This window comes from Cydia strobilella, chromosome 20 (genome assembly GCF_947568885.1).
Source record: "Cydia strobilella chromosome 20, ilCydStro3.1, whole genome shotgun sequence".
NCBI lineage: Eukaryota > Metazoa > Arthropoda > Insecta > Lepidoptera > Tortricidae > Cydia > Cydia strobilella.
Window position 1 is genome coordinate 4,065,646 of NC_086060.1, and position 18,556 is coordinate 4,084,201.

The following is an 18,556-nucleotide window of genomic DNA, read 5'->3' on the forward strand; positions in this document are numbered from 1 at the left end:
ACCATGGTTGCCAATACAGTTTGACACTGGGTCAACGGTTTAACCGCTTAATCCCGGGTTAGTGGGATGGTGGAGCCTTAGTAACGTGGTTCAACCGATCGATCCGAATTGGGTCAAGCAACGGGGAACTCAGCTCCGTTCGGCTGAGCATCTCCGAGCAATTATTAGGGTTTGCACAACTTGACGTCCCTAAATAGCCGAAAGGGATAGTGCCATATATTAAAAAGGCACAGCATGATTCTACCCTGAACCGCTGTCAAACTTCGGCTTTGTAGGAAGTTTCCTTTCTGTACGGTAGTACTATTATTTATTCTGTGCTTTAGGGTCAAAATCGTAGCGGCCCGGAATGTAGGTCTGATGAAAGTGAATTATAACCTATCCCAATATACTTTATAAATACATTTACTTATTTTAGGTTGTCTAAATTTCCGTTTTGACATTATGTTGCCAATTTTGTAATGATTTCTAACCATTTATCGTTGATATAAGTAACATGGATCAACCGACCGGCCGAATTGGGGTCGTGGCAACGGGGCTTTAGACTACTTTAGAGTCAATAGAATATACCGAGTGTGGCCTGTAAAGGGGCCCACTGACTATCAGTCCGCCGGACAATATCGACCTGTCGGTTGTTCGGAACTGTCAAATTTTTGTTCTAAAGGGGCCCACTGACTATCAGTTCGCCGGACGATATCGGCCTGTCAGTTAGAACAAAAATTTGACAGTTCCGAACAACTGACAGGCCGATATCGTCCGGCGGACTGATAGTCAGTGGGCCGCTTAAGACGAGCAAATGATTAAAACATAGATTGTACTCCTTAAACGGTGACACTTTTTGTCAATAACTTTTATTTTTAAAAGTCGCTGAACAAATGTTGGTCAGTATGAGGAGTACAGCCTACAGTTTAAGTTTTTGCTCATATTACACCCAACACCCAATAGTAGTGTATATATATATAGTCAATATGTAGGTGAGATGAAAGTGAAGTTATCCCAGTATGCGGCATTATGGTTTTTACTCGCACCTTAAAAGTAAACTTAGTTTAGTCTTAGTTTAATTCTCCATTATGTCCGTTTATCCCAATATTTTGAATAAAGTAATTACCGACAATAAAGCATAGAAATCATAATTATTTTTCTTTACTATACTTACAAAATAATGAATTATCTAACATTTAAAGCTAGTCCGCACAGTACCCACTTAGGGATTCGATAGTCGGTTACCTTGACAGAGATACCGGACGGTTAAATTTCCTATAAGATTATATAATGCCTCGAATACACACCAACGTCTGATGAAACCCAATACTTGATAGGTTATTGTCCTTTTTGTATTGAGTAGGACGGATTTGACCATAACCAGGTAGCATACCATACTATCTATCGAGGTACAGTCGCCATCAGATATATCGGAGCGGCTCAGGCGCTCACAATATCTGAACACGCCTCTATTGTTAGGCCGTTAGAGTGCGTGTTCAGATATTGTGAACACCTCGGCCGCTCCGATATATCTGATGGCGACTGTACAGTACAGTCAGTTGCAGAGAAAAGGTACCTAGATGCATTCATAGAAGGTCCTAAGCGAAAATAGTATTGCTGTCTGAAGTGTCTGTACATACATACTATTGGTACTAATAAGGACTTACTACTGATATTCCAGCTGTTTTAAAGTCCAACTTCCAAGCTGGAGGTAGTCAGTAGTTGAACCCCAGTCCCCGACTCGAAACATAAAAACTTAGGTTTTATGAAATTGTACGTTTAAACATTAGTTTTTATGTATGTTAGGGGTCATTCATAGTTACATCACACGAATTTAAAGATTTTTTTACCCCTGCCTCCCTGCTTGTCACAACTGGTAACATTTGGCTAACCCCTCCCCCCTGGTGCGACGTCACATATTTGTAAATTATGTTTGGAACAAAATCAACAATTTCGATTAGTTTTTGTAATTTTAATTTTTTTTTACCTCCGTAAGCAGTGTTAGAAATTTATAACACGACGCCGATCAGGAATAAAAATATATTCATAAAAACGATTAACATTGGAAAAACTAGTTATTTCAGCGAATAAAAAAACCATATCCGTTTTCAGTTACAGATTAGTTAAAGAGAGAGTAGTTAAAGTGACGTCACAAACACAAAGGTAATCCGCCACATATAATGCCTCGCCAAAACACAAACTTAATCCGCACAAGCATCGTCCTGTCCTGACCTTATTCTACATTAACACTAATACAAATCATAATTAAAAAACAGCTTCGTCAAAAACAACCATAAACTAATAAAAAAAAATTTTAAATTATTCAAATGTATGTAGGTAGTCTCTACGGCTTGCATAAAGACTACAGCCCAACCAACCCCTCTTGTGAGAGAAAGCCTGCCCAGCAGTGGGCGTAGGTATAATATCAGGACTGAACTATGTAAAGCCTGATCAGGAATATAAGATCACGCGCCATGTTGCAGAATTTCACTGGAACAAATTTTTTCATACTATACTGAATTGTCATGCAGTAGAATAACAGCGCCCTCTTGACAATGATCATATATTTCTGGTCAGGCTTTAAATAAACAGATCTCATTGTCACTAAATGTGTGGTCAACTTCAAGCTAAGGTAGTGCACAATTCGCGAACCATTTGCAAAAGGATTTAAGCGCTCGCGTGATTTTTGTAGAAGCTAACTATGTACCGACTTGAACAGAACAATGTGTGGGGGTGTTATTTTAAACGTCATAATTTCATTGACATTTTACAATAATGATGACATTGCATCACTTGTCATAGCAAAAATGTCATGCAGATTAACTTAATGAAAATGAAACTCTACAGCGTGCGAGCAATGCGCGAACGCTTTGCGAATGCCGCGCGAGCGGTGCTTTACTGCTTTTGACAATTTGTTCGAAAATGTGCGGTAATGATGACATTTGTCAAAAGTCAGAATCTTATTAGTGTCATAAATAAAAAAGATAATCAAAAAGGTCGAAGAAGGTAGTAAAAAAATCGTAATTTGTTAATTACTTCGTAACGGCTACACTGGTACTTTGTATCTATACTGGTTCTAAATACCCTAATGCAAAATTCATGTCAAACGGCACTCAAATTAATTACCTTTACTAATACATAAAATAAAAATAACACGTTAAATACCACTTGATAACCTAGGTTTCATGGGCGAAAAAATTAAAACAAAAAATACTGACGCGTGTCCTCGTCCTACTGCGACTAGTATTTACCTTTCAAATTCAGCTTAAACTGGAACTTATAATAATTATAATTATGTCAAACTATTCTAAGTATCTGTAATTAGATACTCAAATAAAACTTAATAAGCATGTAGTTTATTATTAACTAATTTCAGCATTATGTAGGTACTAACTAATCGAACGACTCCACTTTTCATAGTATACGAACAATTAGTTATAAAGCTCTCCAAAAGATAACAAATTTTAAACCTTGTTTTTATCACAAACTATAGCGACCCGCCCCGGCTTCGCACGGGTAGTTCAATTAATGTACACAAAACCTTTACAAATTATACATATAAACCTTCCTCTTGAATCACTTATCTATTTAAAAAAAACCCCATCAAAATCCGTTGCGTAGTTTTAAAGATCTAAGCATACATAGGGTCAGACGGACAGACAGCGGAAAGCGACTTTGTTTGATACTATGTAGTGATACTAAAATGACAGTTTGATTGTCCCAATTTGTCATTTTATATAAAATTGTTACAAACGTATTGGTAGTAAATTGACTAATCGAACTTTCATTTTACTTTATATAAAACTAATTTTTATCAAGAAGATACGTCAGCGAGCGATACTACAAATTTTGATACTACTTAAAGTAAAAAACGAAAAAAATCCCCATTTAGGGCAATACTCGATCTTGCGTATAAATAAACCCTGAAGCGTGTAAACAAAAAGAAAGGAATGGAAAAATTCGGTAGTTCGGTTGGTTAAGAGCGATCGGACCGGTGTTGCAAAAGGTCGCAAGTTCGAGTCTTACCCGAAACGATCAAATTTTCCATTTTTTCTTTAATATAAAAATTAATACCTTTATTATCTTGGAATTTACACCATTAAAACTACCTATAAACTAAACAAAATAAAACTAAACTACGAGTAACATTAAAATAAAACTACTTAAAAATTAAACTAATATAGAAAAAAAAATACCCACCTAAGGTCCCCCAAGTCTGTCCCCTGCGGAAGGGTGGACATGAGGCTGGCTACATTACCCCGTTGCATGGCTATGCCTATTGTTTGGCCTAGGAATGAGCCAGCCCTAGGGTAATCCAAGGTCTCAAGTAGTTTTTTTCATGTCCTGGAAGAGGTTAAGGGCGTCGCAGCTCCACGGCCCTAGGGTCTCTACCGCAAACGCCGCCCTTATCCTGGATATACAGTCGCCTTCAATAATACGTTACACACACAAACACAACAACAACAAAACAACAACCACACAACCCTCCCCAACCCTCCAACCCAACCCTCCCTGTCTGGTTAGTAGACAATATGTTAAATAGTTTACTTTTTTAAATATTAATTTGTACATCCCGTAAGTTTGTCTATCTGACCTGGCTATAGTTTTCCACTCATCTACTCGAAGGTTAGCCGGAAGAGATCCCTTATAGGGATAAGTTCGCCTTTGTACTTCCATTCCTGTAATTTATTTTTGCAAACCTGTGTTGTGTACAATAAAGTGATTACTACTACTACGTTACTCAACCAAAATTACGCCGCAAAAATATCTAACACGACCATATTTGTACAGGCAAAAGAGCAGCGTGTCACATATTTTTGCGGTCTTCGAACAGTTACATAATTATTGCAGGTGACTGTACTTAATTTAATATTTACACAGATTAGTTTTGTTTTTAAATTTAAACTGTGCTAATAAAATTTTATTTGTTACCCAAAAGTAATGTTCTGTTCATAGCGCACAATATTATATTATGATTATCACGTCACGAAGTCAGTTTTGGTCTCCAAATGTTCTGACAAAGAATAACAATAGATTATTTCGCGATTGTTATTCAAGATGCCTTCTCGTACCTAATTTAGAATGTGATCAGATATAAAAATAATATTTATAGCCTGAAACATTATAATACACATATTAAAACACATTAAGAAACGGGTCTATTGCGAATTTATTTTGTTACCTTTATTTACCGACGTTTCGACACAGGTTTCACTGGTCGTGGTCGCGGCTAACTCCACCACCACCAGCCACAGGCAGGTTAGCCGCGACCACGACAAGTGAAACCTGTGTCGAAACGTCGGTAAATAAAGGTAACAAAATAAATTCGCGATAGACCCGTTTCTAAATGTGATTTAATATGTGTATTATAATGTTTCAGGCTATAAATATTATATAAATATTATTTAAACATTATTTAAATATAATCTAACTCCACCACCACCAGCCACAGGAAGGTTAGCCGCGACCACGACCAGTGAAACCTGTGTCGAAACGTCGGTAAATAAAGGTAACAAAATAAATTCGCGATAGACCCGTTTCTAAATGTGATTTAATATGTGTTCAAACCGCGAAAGTTTTAAATGTTATATTATAATACACATTATAGTACTACATATTGTTTATAAGATTTTCTCATACTATTACGATTCCCCTAGGTTAAGCTAAATGACAAACGAATAAACATTACAATACTATTTTACAAACACAAATTTAAAACTATTTAACTAACCTAAGACCCGTTCTGTGGCATGCCGGGTCCAAAAGTCCCCATCACACTCGCAGCGTTGCCGCGCTGTATGGCAATGGAGACTTGTTGGACAAGCCAAGACCCAGATCGGGGATCGCTTCCCCTCTAATAAACTAATAAACTAGAAATAACAAAAAAACATCTTACTGTGGTGTTTTAATTACGATAAAAACTTGTTAAAGTTATGCGACTCAGCGTTTGACAGCTAAGTAAATACAGTAAAGTTTTAAAATTGGACTAACTCGCTTGAGGTGCACGAAATACACTGAGTTTTGAACCATGTCAGTTGATAATGTACCTATATTTTTAGTTGATAGCGTTTTTATAGAGCTGTAGGTACTGTAAAATACAATACAATACTGTAATTATAATTGTGCCAATAAATTATAAAATATTAAGCTTAAAAAAATAATATAAACTGGGTAAAAATAAACTTAAAATAAAGGCGCTATAAATAAAACACGTCCTCCAAGTCACTGCCGATGGGCAGTGTGCTCATGTATGCCATGAGTTAAATGTCAATGGAATTTTATTGCTTAAGCCTTTTTTGCATAAAATTCTGATGTTTATTTTTACAATAGCATAACGCATAAGTGACTCCTATTTGTACATATAGGACATTTGTATTTGTTTCTAGATACTGGGAAGTATAGACACCGCATGTAACACATGCAGCCGAGCATAGTATCTCATTAGGTCTTCCTATAAGTAATCAATGTTATGCAAGCGTCATCGGATGACAGTCCGTCGCTGATGTAACCGAATGTACAGTCGGAGACAAAAGTCATTGATAGGTTGCATTGGTTTTGGTAAAGAATAGTATTTGGAATCCTCTTTAAGGGATAGTTGCATTATATTAACCACAATTAATGAACTGATTAATGGCAACCAGCAGTGAACTATGAAATTACCCATAAAACTTAGCGAAAGTTTAAACGGTGATAGACGATTTGCCCCTTTTTTAAATAACAATACGGTTACAAAAATTTAATAAGCAATCTTGAGGATTTTATCTAGGGACTTACAGCGATTCGAATCCTGTATAGCTTTCGCTCTTTAATAAAAAAAAATCACAAACAAATAAAACGTACTTTAAACATTTTTTGTAACAATTTATACACAAGTGCTGAAAATGTGAAAATTGTTTCTAAAATTGCGCTATGTTTTTTTTGAGGGAACTCAGCAATTACTTTTTCTTTATTAAAACTTACAACAAATTAAAATTCGAAAACATTATATCCGAGGTTCCGAGCACGCAACGCACATCCATTCTCGCTCTCGCTTACGCTCAGTGAGAGTGAGAATTCTATTTTTAGCTCTATCTTTTTAGACTAATGTTTGGTGCATTGCCTAGCCAAACGCCCGAATAATGAAATGATATACCACTGGACTTATATTGACTGGGATATAGACCGTGATTACCTTTTGTATTGTTTTAGACATTATGATACCAGACCTGCCACCTATTGCTTCATTTAATATATTACCTTACAATAGCTATACCACGGAGTAGGATGGAGATGGCAAGTGGGCGTTCCCGTCTATCCGACAGTTAGTAGCGACCGACTCACTTTATGCACAGACTATGCTCAGTTGTTGTGTAAACTTCATGCTCGAATGACATTCACGTCGTACGTACGCTCGTCTAACAAAAATTGATAATTAAATTTAAAATGCCGTATTGTGCAGTATTAAGCTGCAGAAATCACAGCGGTTTAAAAAATCTTTCACGTGGAGGTATTTCCTATCACCGGTGATTATTTATTTAAATATAATCCGATAAATACGAAAAATCTGTTTCTATTGCATTATTTACGAATGTTCGTTAAGTAAATCTATATTTTATCAGTTAGAACTTAGAGTTCACAATCCTTTGTCACTATTCTTTACGTTTATCTGGAATATTCGCTATCCTAAATGTCAAATAACTTCGCTACTCAGATGCTGCGCAATGTCGATATTTATATCGATAAAGTTAAAGTTACGATATTTCAAGTTTGATGTTTGGTAGTTCGGTAATAAATTATTATTTTAGACACGTTTCTAATTATTATTTGGGATAATCAATGTCTTAGTAAATATGGCAGCTCTGGTCATCAAGCACTAAGTTAGGTCGGGGTCATTTCATGGCAACCTTTCAAACCTTCGTATTCCTTTACATACGTTTTTGTTTCTACACCCATCATATTTTCATCGTTAATATAATTAGACTAGGTACTTAATGCACTTATGCGTACAATGCATGCAATGTGCCATGAATAAACGTTTTATATTTTCTATTTATTTATTATTAATTATTGTAGGTTACCACAAGATGCCGATATTAAAAATAAATGGGTCAATGCTACTGGGCAAGAAAATTAGTTTCCGCAAAAATATAGCACCATTTGCTAGGAGCATTTCTTAGAGAAAGATTTCTGGGGATAAAATTGCCATACATCTCATCTAGCGTCCACACGCCTAAAACTTAGTTACTAATTTAGTAATTATTAGTGACATTCGGGCTCACTTAATTAATAAAAAGTGTTCCGTACCACGCAAACTAGCGTAAAATATTGGAATTTTGCCGCCCCCCTTCCTGATTTGATAGGTCACAATCTTACAATCAAATCAAGTGGGATCGATGAGCCAGTTTCATGTATGCTTTCACACCATACAATTAATTTGACAATTTAATCAGGTTGTCCCGTCTAGATTGGCCTTAAATGCTGCTACAAGTAAATATTGTTAAAGACGAATACTTACCTATGTAAGTAATTGCAGATTTGTGATCACAAAATAACAGCAATACCGAGTTAATAGACCTTTAAAGAACTATGATTTTACCTGTTTGACTTTAAGATATATTTAATGTTCACATTAACAACCTAGTTGGTCAATTAATAAGAAACAAATTTCTAGTTAGATATTTGTTGTACTGTACTACATATTATTTTTCATACAATCACGATTATCACTACCTATATTATAATCATAAATAAAGTATCATCTAAATGTGTTAAAACATACGGTAATGAAATATCAATACCTAACTGAACACACAAATATCGATAAAACACTCCGATTACACTGTCCCCTCCCTATATCGTCGAATGGAACGAAGTTCCAACGGTTAGCTACTCGCACGCGTGTAGAGGTCTCGAAAACACCAGTGTAACGTGACCGTGAGATCCGTAACAAACCATGCGTAATTAGACCTTACTTATACTGGTTTTTTAGCCCTTTTCTCGCCTGTTAAGTAAGTGATTTTAAAATTATATAAAATAACGCCATCTGGTGTTGAGTAGTTGTATTAGGTGAACGTTGAGCGAGCTTTTGTGAGATGAATGAGATAATGAAAGAGTCGTATGTCATATAGCTTTGACATTATAATTTAAACCGTCACTCATGTAGCCTACAGTTGATATTCGTTCGAAAAATGTCCACCGGTAATAACTTTTTGGTATGGAAAGTTGCTACGAATCAGAGCAATTTTGTAAGTGTGTGACGGAATTTAAGGAGGCTATGAATGTGTGAGTTTAGCGACACTGGTTTTCATACTAAATAGGAGTCATTTCACATCCACTAGTTTATTAATTCGTGAGCTATACGGTGCCGCTTTTGTATTCGAGTGTACCATCCCCAATTTAAACTCATTCTAAACCTTAATGTAGTGGCATAAGGTTCAATTTGCCCATGGTCAAGGTACATCAATAACTCAACAGCAGATTATGACAAAGGGTCATCTTTCGACATGCCATTCAGTTGTGAATGCATGCAAATACGCATATAATTGTAATTGGGGCCAATTGCGTCTTGGCCACTCTTGGCTTTGGCCGAGAGCCTCCGGATTACGTCGAGAGAGCAAAAGCAAGTTTTGTATTGATCTTGATGCTACTTATTACACTTAAGCTCATTTAGCGCCACTTGCACCATCTCACTAACCCGGGGTTAACCGGTTAAACCGTAATCCAGTGTCAAATTGTACTGGTCACCATGGTCTCATGGTTTAACCGGTTAACCCCGGGTTACTTGGATGGTGCAAGTGGCGCTTAGACGGCACGCGCGAACTCGTATATGCGATTTTAGTTACATTGCGGACTATTGAGGTTACATCCTTACATCCAATTCAGCCGACCGATCAAACACCGCATTGTAATGAAACTCGCATGCGAGTTCTCGCACCTTCTTCTTCGACACTAAAACCCCACCCCTGTCCGTTAGCTTCACCAACACCCTCGGGTACTTGTGGTTTAATACACCATTCCCTACAACTATGCTAAAATTTGCTTATACACGAATTATTTCCCCCGATTGGCAAATGTTTGGTCTTCGTTTGGTGGCCTAAAATACCGCAATGAAACGAAAATCGCATGCAAGTTCTTGAACCGTATAGAAAATCATCACCAGAAAAGTGTAAGCTGGATAACTGTGAGCGAACAGTCACCTGCGTTAATATCTTGCATAACGAAATGCGCAAAAATGTCTGACACAATTGTATTCATATATCGAGCCATTATAATTATTTTCGCTCCCTTCAATGTGTACGATATAGAAGCATTATATAATCTGTGACGATATTATTGCAGGTGAATGATATACATTCAATATGAAACGGGGCAATATCCCTACTAATATTATAAATGCGAAAGTATCTGACTCTTACGCTTAAACATCGTCTGGAGCTCTAGCAGTAGCTATTGAACAGGATTCCCTTCGGTTTGCATAGTTTGAGAGTAGGAGTTGGAAGGAAACCTGTATTTCCGGATTGCCCAAAGGATATACCTGCCGCTGCTACTAACCTTACAATGATACCACACACCTTTTTCGTCAACTACCATTACGACAAAACCTGACCCATTCCCTTGACCGTTCAATTTCTCCAGCATCCAACTGGGTCGAGCAAGGTTGTTACCCAGCGACCTCTGCCGGTCGATGACATAATTGTGAAGTTGGACCGGTGTCCGGCCATCCGCACGTAATGCATTGCGTCAGTGCTGCCTGCTACTGCCGACACAGATGGACATATCTGTGGATTAAAGTCCAATTTGTGTAAGCACAGCATCTCGGCAGCGAGAGATGATTAATACTGAGCGCACACGAAATAGCCAAAGGGTATTGAGTTTATTGTCCTTATTTTGCTTGGGAAAAATGTGCAAATAAAATCAAAAATCTGGCCTTCATTGCCTAATAAAGGGTTAAAGAGTTAATTGCGATGGATACGTAAATTCTAAAACAAACAAAAAACAGGAAAAATGGCAAATATATCCATAGGTACTTTGTTTTGTATTTTTAGTAATTAGTAAACGTATTTAAAGTTTTTGTATATTAAGTACTTACTACACCTTCTATTAAAGAAATGGGCTCCTTTTAACTTCTTCATAATTGTTATACCTTCCTAGAAACAATCCGTTATATGTAATCTCATTGTTTTTCCCTGGACTTTTCATTTACCGATTTTCACGACTTCAACACTTCGTTAATCTGAGATTAATTTTACGAACGTTACGTAAATGATGCAATTTCGACCATCATAGGCAACTAGTGCCTAATGCTTAGTATTTAAATTTAGTCTGTCGACCATCGTGTCTACACCAATGGAAAACAACGACTAGCTAGAGCAACGTCTATTGACCTACCAAGACAAATACATTAACTAACACAGTTATTGTGTATACACGTAGATTTGGAGATACAATTTTGCGGAAACAGTTGCTTAACTATTAAGCCCAGCTACACCTAACCGTCTGTCAACGTCATTTTTTCAAAATTTGTAGTTATTAGTTAAAATTTCTTTGTCAGCTCTATGGATGGTATAGAAAGGATCGCAATCTCTTATGGCTGAATTGTTGTAAAAGTGACCGCGTTAAGCTTTAAATAATAGTTCCTAATCTCTCCGGTGGCGCTAGTTAGGCTCTGGGACATGAGTATAACATGAACCATATAAGGCAACAAATAACCCGACCAAATTACGTAGGTTGTTTTTGGTAGTATTTCGGTGTATGGCCTAATTACTGTTTTTTGATGGACACTTTTCATACATAGAGATTTGGCTCCTTTATACAGTCTCCATGGTCAGCTCTATGGAATGGCATATTCGTTGCTTGAGTGTGGTGTAATCCGCCCTTAATCTTGTTCAGTATTCATTTAGAGCTACTACCTAAAAGAACATTAAAAAAATGATCAGCCGAGCTAGCACATGATTGGCACGAGAGTATCTCGCCGCGACATAGACTACCCGTCCCCCTTTAATTCATACAGTTAGTAAAAGACGCGTAGTCTATCTCGCGGCGAGATACTGTCGCGTCAATCATGTGCTCGGCCTACAGGCGGCGTAGCCAACATACTAATCGCTTACGCTCCGTAGCGATCGAAACGCAACTGTCACTGTCGCACTAATATGGAAGAGTGATAGAGAGACACAAGTCGTTTCGTTGTCGTAGCGATAGCGATTGTCACCTTAGCTTGGCTGGTCATATAATATTTCGATTCGCATTTCACGAACTAGTGTAACACTGTAACATTTTTATTCTTTAAAAAAAACTGCGGCGTCATTCAGCAGATAGATAAACTTTTAACAAAAAGTTGTGGCAATAGTCGCACAAAAGTGAGATATTTGGATGTGTGCCATAACTTACTCAATGAATGGCTGCCATTTGCGGCGGACCGTTACAAAGGTCAAGAACGGTCAAAGAAATAATGTGGTCAAAAAATGTGCATATTTCATAGAGCAGGAGTCACCAAATGGCGAACTGCGGTCCAGATCCGGACCGTCGACCTATTTTATGCTTATTTAATGAACTCGAGTAGAAACGGACTGCGATGGTCATTTTATTTAAAAAACCGAACCCCTGAAGAAACTAATTGGTGACCCCTGTCTTAGAGCACTGAATGAAAATAATAACCAATAACATACATTTCAGCAGCATTGCCCTAAGGACATTTTTTTTGTGTTATATTTATAAGTAAGTATAAGAAATTCTATTCATCTGGATTCTTTACAAGTTTAAGATCCGCGAATACCTATTCATAGGAATACAAATTTCTGTGACAAGTAGTTAAAAAAAACAATGTCATACCACCGGACGTTCGTAATGACGGTGGACATGCAAATGTATGGTGTCATTCGTGTTGCAGCAATTTATTAGGTACTTAATGATTAAGTAGCAATAAGCAGACGGCGCGGCGTCGCAAGCGGCGATTAAAAATGACAGATGATGACATGATTTCTGTGTGAGATTTCACATGTAACACGCATATTTAATCTTTCTGTCTGTTCATCGGAAGCTATATCTCTGGCACAAGCGGTTTGTATAATCATTACGACTAATCTACTAACTGTTATAATCATACCGAATTTTTTAAGCGGTGCGTAATCCACAGGCATGTTATGGTCGCGCTAATCGCACATAATTCATGTGATATGATATGACATGAAATGAGAATTATACAGCATACGCAATGCATGACGCGGGTCAAGATAGCAATTAGCTTCTCGTCTCTCCTATGGACATACCCAACGTTCATCATCATCATTTTAGCCTCCTATCGCCCACTGCTGAGAATATAGGCCTATCTTAGTGTACGACACTTATCCTGGTCCTCGGCTAGTCTCCAGAAGTGCCGCGCGAGCTTCCGAATGTCGTCCACCGGGCTAACGGACTCAAGGCGCATCTTTTATCCGAAAGTGGCCATTAATCCGTTAAAATTTTGGGCCACCTGCCACCACTCTGCCTGGCAACATACCCAACCAAACGTTAAGGGCTATAAAGCTCTGCCCTTGTCCGCAAAAATGGGTATTCCTTTTCTATTCACCTGTGTAATAAAATCACTATTTTATATGCACACAAGCTGTTAACTATTGCCCACAGGAGAAACTATTTTTGTTTTTAATTCTGAGTATGACCCAACTTTATGATAACACACGTGAAAGACGAGCGCTACATCATATCATGCGCAGAGTCGCACACCCAATGCTTTACGTCATAGGCAAGAACCGGACAAGCAATGTGATATCTGTCGTACTTCTCTATTGTATTGTTTCAATAGTGTCACAATTTTTTATTCTTCCTATTACAACAGGTTTTTGTTATTGTCCTCAGGTATCCCAAGCATGCGTCACTAAGCACACAAAATGGCGGGGCGGGAGCTCGCGGTGGTCGTGTCCCGGGCGTACAAGTACTATGGACGGGAGGACAAACCCGACTACAAGCCCGTGCTGCGGCACTTTAACATGACCGTGGAGCGAGGCATCATGTAAGTAACAAACAATGTAGCGGGGCGAGAGCTCGCGGTGGTCGTGTCCCGGGCGTACAAGTACTATGGACGGGAGGACAAACCCGACTACAAGCTCGTGCTGCGGTACTTTAACATGACCGTGGAGCGAGGCATCATGTAAGTAACAAACAATGTAGCGGGGCGAGAGCTCGCGGTGGTCGTGTCCCGGGCGTACATGTACTATGGACGGGAGGACAAACCCGACTACAAGCCCGTGCTGCGGCACTTTAACATGACCGTGGAGCGAGGCATCATGTAAGTAACAAACAATGTAGCGGGGCGAGAGCTCGCGGTGGTCGTGTCCCGGTCGTACAAGTACTATTAACGGGAGGACAAACCCGACTACAAGCCCGTGTTGCGGCACTTTAACACGACCGTGGAGCGAGGCATCATGTAAGTAACAAATAATGTAGCGGGGCGAGAGCTCGCGGTGGTCGTGTCCCGGGCGTACAAGTACTATGGACGGGAGGACAAACCCGACTACAAGCCCGTGTTGCGGCACTTTAACATGACCGTGGAGCGAGGCATCATGTAAGTAACAAATAATGTAGCGGGGCGAGAGCTCGCGGTGGTCGTGTCCCGGGCGTACAAGTACTATGGACGGGAGGACAAACCCGACTACAAGCCCGTGTTGCGGCACTTTAACATGACCGTGGAGCGAGGCATCATGTAAGTAACAAATAATGTAGCGGGGCGAGAGCACGCAGTAGTAGTGTCCCGGGCGTACAAGTACTATGGACGGTAGGAAAAACCCGACTACAAGCCCGTGATGCGGCATTTTAACATGACCATGAAGTGAGACATGTAAGTTTTACATAATATAATTTAAATAGGTCAAAAAGCCTTTTCCGTCTTGACAGTTGATTTAAGCAGCGTCAACAAGGGTCAAGGGTCTCTCGTGACTGTAAACCAATATAAACCAATGAGACACAAGTATTTGCGATCGCATCAGTGGCAGCTGAAGTAGGAGGTAATGTCGACAGCAACCTACTTATGGAAGATTGTCCCCCCCGGAATACCGTCTCGGAATTAAAATAGGTGCAACTGACAAATAAAAATAGTCAGTAGGCACAAATGTGTCTGCGAACAGATCTCCACTAGACAAGGGCCTAGACCAGCCATTCTCAAAGTGTGCTCCGCCGACCCCTAGGGCTCCGTAAAGCCTCTGTTGGGGCTCCGCGAGAATACTTATAATAATATATCTGGTCCACACTAGTCCACAGTGATGAACGAATTTTTTTAATTTGGGGCTCCGTTAAACATTTCGCTTTCCAAAAGGGTTCCGTCACCAAAAAAGTGAGAACCGCTGGCCTAGACTATGGAGGGTAGAGGTAGCTTAGACGTCTGTGTCTAATTCTTGACATACTCGTACATTGATTGGTTTGTCTAGCAGATGAGTCTGAATGACGGATGGACACATCTGTAATGTCCGCGCGCGAATTCCGTGCACGGCTGAGGAATGTTAGGAATGTTGGGCGTCATGACAGAGTGGTGTCATTTTGTACGTACGGGTGCGGCACTTGCTCGACCTCCGAATGCACGGAATTGGCGCGCGGACAGTACGTACACATATCCCTACATAAAGTACGATACAAACAAAATTAGGTATTCGTAAAATCCGAAACAACAGCCAGATAAATATCACGACGACATTCTATTTACACACCGTTTTTTTGGCACACAAAAGTACAGTTAGGAAGTAACTTACTTATTAGCACCACCTGTTTGGTATAGGCACCGCTATTTCCATTCGCAGTAAACGGACGCACAATCAATCAAGAAAACGAGTCACATGAAAGTATATATAAATATGTATAGGCTTTATTGTAGGTAAGGTCAATGCGGGGAAAGCCGGCAAAATGTTTGGTTGGGAAAACCGTCACAAGGCAAGAACTCTCGTTTTGTATACCTACGTACGTCGCTCACACAGTCACAAAGGAAAACCTTTGCTGCTTCGGCTCTACCAACCTTCTGTATGTGGAGTGTGGAGTATGGGTCTCCCTACATTTATATCGACGAGGATTCGGCAAAAGCCGATAGAAAAAAACCTTTATATCTGCGCAATAAGAGCGAAAAAGTCGTCATTCGACTCGGCTCGCATCGGCCGACGCCTGCCGATGCGCCGACGCCTTTTTCGCTCTATTGCGTAGTACAGGTTTTTTCTATCGGCTTTAACCGATTCCGCGTCGATAGTTTTGGGGAGATCCTATGTGTACAATCTCAAGAGTTAGAAACGACGAAAGAGCTTGTAGACGGTCTTTCCACATTTACCTTAGAAAAATAAACATGAGAAATACAGTTACAAAAATGCTTAAATTTAATATAAGTAAACTTCTTCACCTAAAAATATTTGTATCCGCGACCGGCAGAACGTCCCACTTTGTCTCTTACCATAAGGATGAGATTTGCTTGTATCTTTATACGAATAACCTGTCAAAGCGTCTTTATGGCAAGCAAAAAGTAGGACGTTTTGCCGACCGCGGCGGACACATTTGTACTTTAATTTAGTAAGATGGCTGCTATATACCGACGGACAGGAGAATACGACGAAACCATAAGGGTAGCATTTAGCCCGGGAGAAAAAAAACTTAAAAAATACCCTATTAATGTGGCTATAGTTAGGCGAATACTGTGTAAACTTAGGGAATTGCATTCCACTTGAACATGACCGTTCATTGCATAATAATAAGCAACGAGGGAAAAGCGGCATTACATGATATTACTATGTGCATTACACCACGAATTAATAAACTAGTGGATGTGAAATGACTCCTATTTAGTATGAAAACCAGTGTCGCTAAACTCACACATTCATAGCCACGTTAATATACGTCACACACTTACAAAATTGCTCTGATTCGTAGCAACTTTCCATACCAAAAAGTTATTACCGGTGGACATTTCTCGAACGAATATCAACTGTAGGCTACATGAGTGACGGTTTAAAATATAATGTCAAAGCTATATGACATACGACTCTTTAATTATCTCATTCATCTCACAAAAGCTCGCTCAACGTTCACCTAATACAACTACTCAACACCAGATGGCGTTATTTTATATAATTTTAAAATCACTTACATAACAGGCGAGAAAAGGGCTAAAAAACCAGTATAAGTAAGGTCTAATTACGCATGGTTTGTTACGGATCTCACGGTCACGTTACACTGGTGTTTTCGAGACCTCTACACGCCTGCGAGTAGCTAACCGTTGGAACTTCTTTCCATTCGACGATATAGGGAGGGGACAGTGTAATCGGAGTGTTTTATCGATATTTGTGTGTTCAGTTAGGTATTGATATTTCATTACCGTATGTTTTAACACATTTAGATGATACTTTATTTATGATTATAATATAGGTAGTGATAATCGTGATTGTATGAAAAATAATATGTAGTACAGTACAACAAATATCTAACTAGAAATTTGTTTCTTATTAATTGACCAACTAGGTTGTTAATGTGAACATTAAATATATCTTAAAGTCAAACAGATAAAATCATAGTTCTTTAAAGGTCTATTAACTCGGTATTGCTGTTATTTTGTGATCACAAATCTGCAATTACTTACATAGGTAAGTATTCGTCTTTAACAATATATTTACTTGTAGCAGCATTTAAGGCCAATCTAGACGGGACAACCTGATTAAATTGTCAAATTAATTGTATGGTGTGAAAGCATACATGAAACTGGCTCATCGATCCCACTTGATTTGATTGTAAGATTGTGACCTATCAAATCAGGAAGGGGGGCGGCAAAATTCTAATATTTGACGCTAGTTTGCGTGGTACGGAACACTTTTTATTAATTAAGTGAGCCCGAATGTCACTAATAATTACTAAATTAGTAACTAAGTTTTAGGCGTGTGGACGCTAGATGAGATGTATGGCAATTTTATCCCCAGAAATCTTTCTCTAAGAAATGCTCCTAGCAAATGGTGCTATATTTTTGCGGAAACTAATTTTCTTGCCCAGTAGCATTGATCCATTTATTTTTAATATCGGCATCTTGTGGTAACCTACAATAATTAATAATAAAGAAATAGAAAATATAAAACGTTTATTCATGGCACATTGCATGCATTCTACGCATAAGTGCATTAAGTACCTAGTCTAATTATATTAACGATGAAAATATGATGGGTGTAAAAAACAAAAACGTATGTAAAGGAATACGAAGGTTTGAAAGGTTGCCATGAAATGACCCCGACTTAACTTAGTGCTTGATGACCAGAGCTGCCATATTTACTAAGACATTGATTATCCCAAATAATAATTAGAAACGTGTCTAAAATAATAATTTATTATAAACATCAAACTTGAAATATCGTAACTTTAACTTTATCGATATAAATATCGACATTGCGCAGCATCTGAGTAGCGAAGTTATTTGACATTTAGGATAGCGAATATTCCAGATAAACGTAAAGAATAGTGACAAAGGATTGTGAACTCTAAGTTCTAACTGATAAAATATAGATTTACTTAACGAACATTCGTAATAATGCAAAAGAAACAGATTTTTCGTATTTATCGGATTATATTTAAATAAATAACCACCGGTGATAGGAAA

General features: G+C 38.5%; 1 protein-coding gene across 1 annotated transcript in view; it reads left to right on the forward strand.

Annotated features, from left to right (window-relative positions):
* Positions 1–18,556, forward strand: part of LOC134750569 (ABC transporter G family member 23-like) — an 80,759-nt gene that overhangs the window by 38,905 nt on the left and 23,298 nt on the right. The window contains exon 2 of the mRNA XM_063685777.1: positions 13,810–13,963. Coding sequence (XP_063541847.1) covers positions 13,842–13,963 — 122 coding nt within the window. The 5' untranslated portion in view covers positions 13,810–13,841. The remainder of the gene's footprint in view (positions 1–13,809; positions 13,964–18,556) is intronic.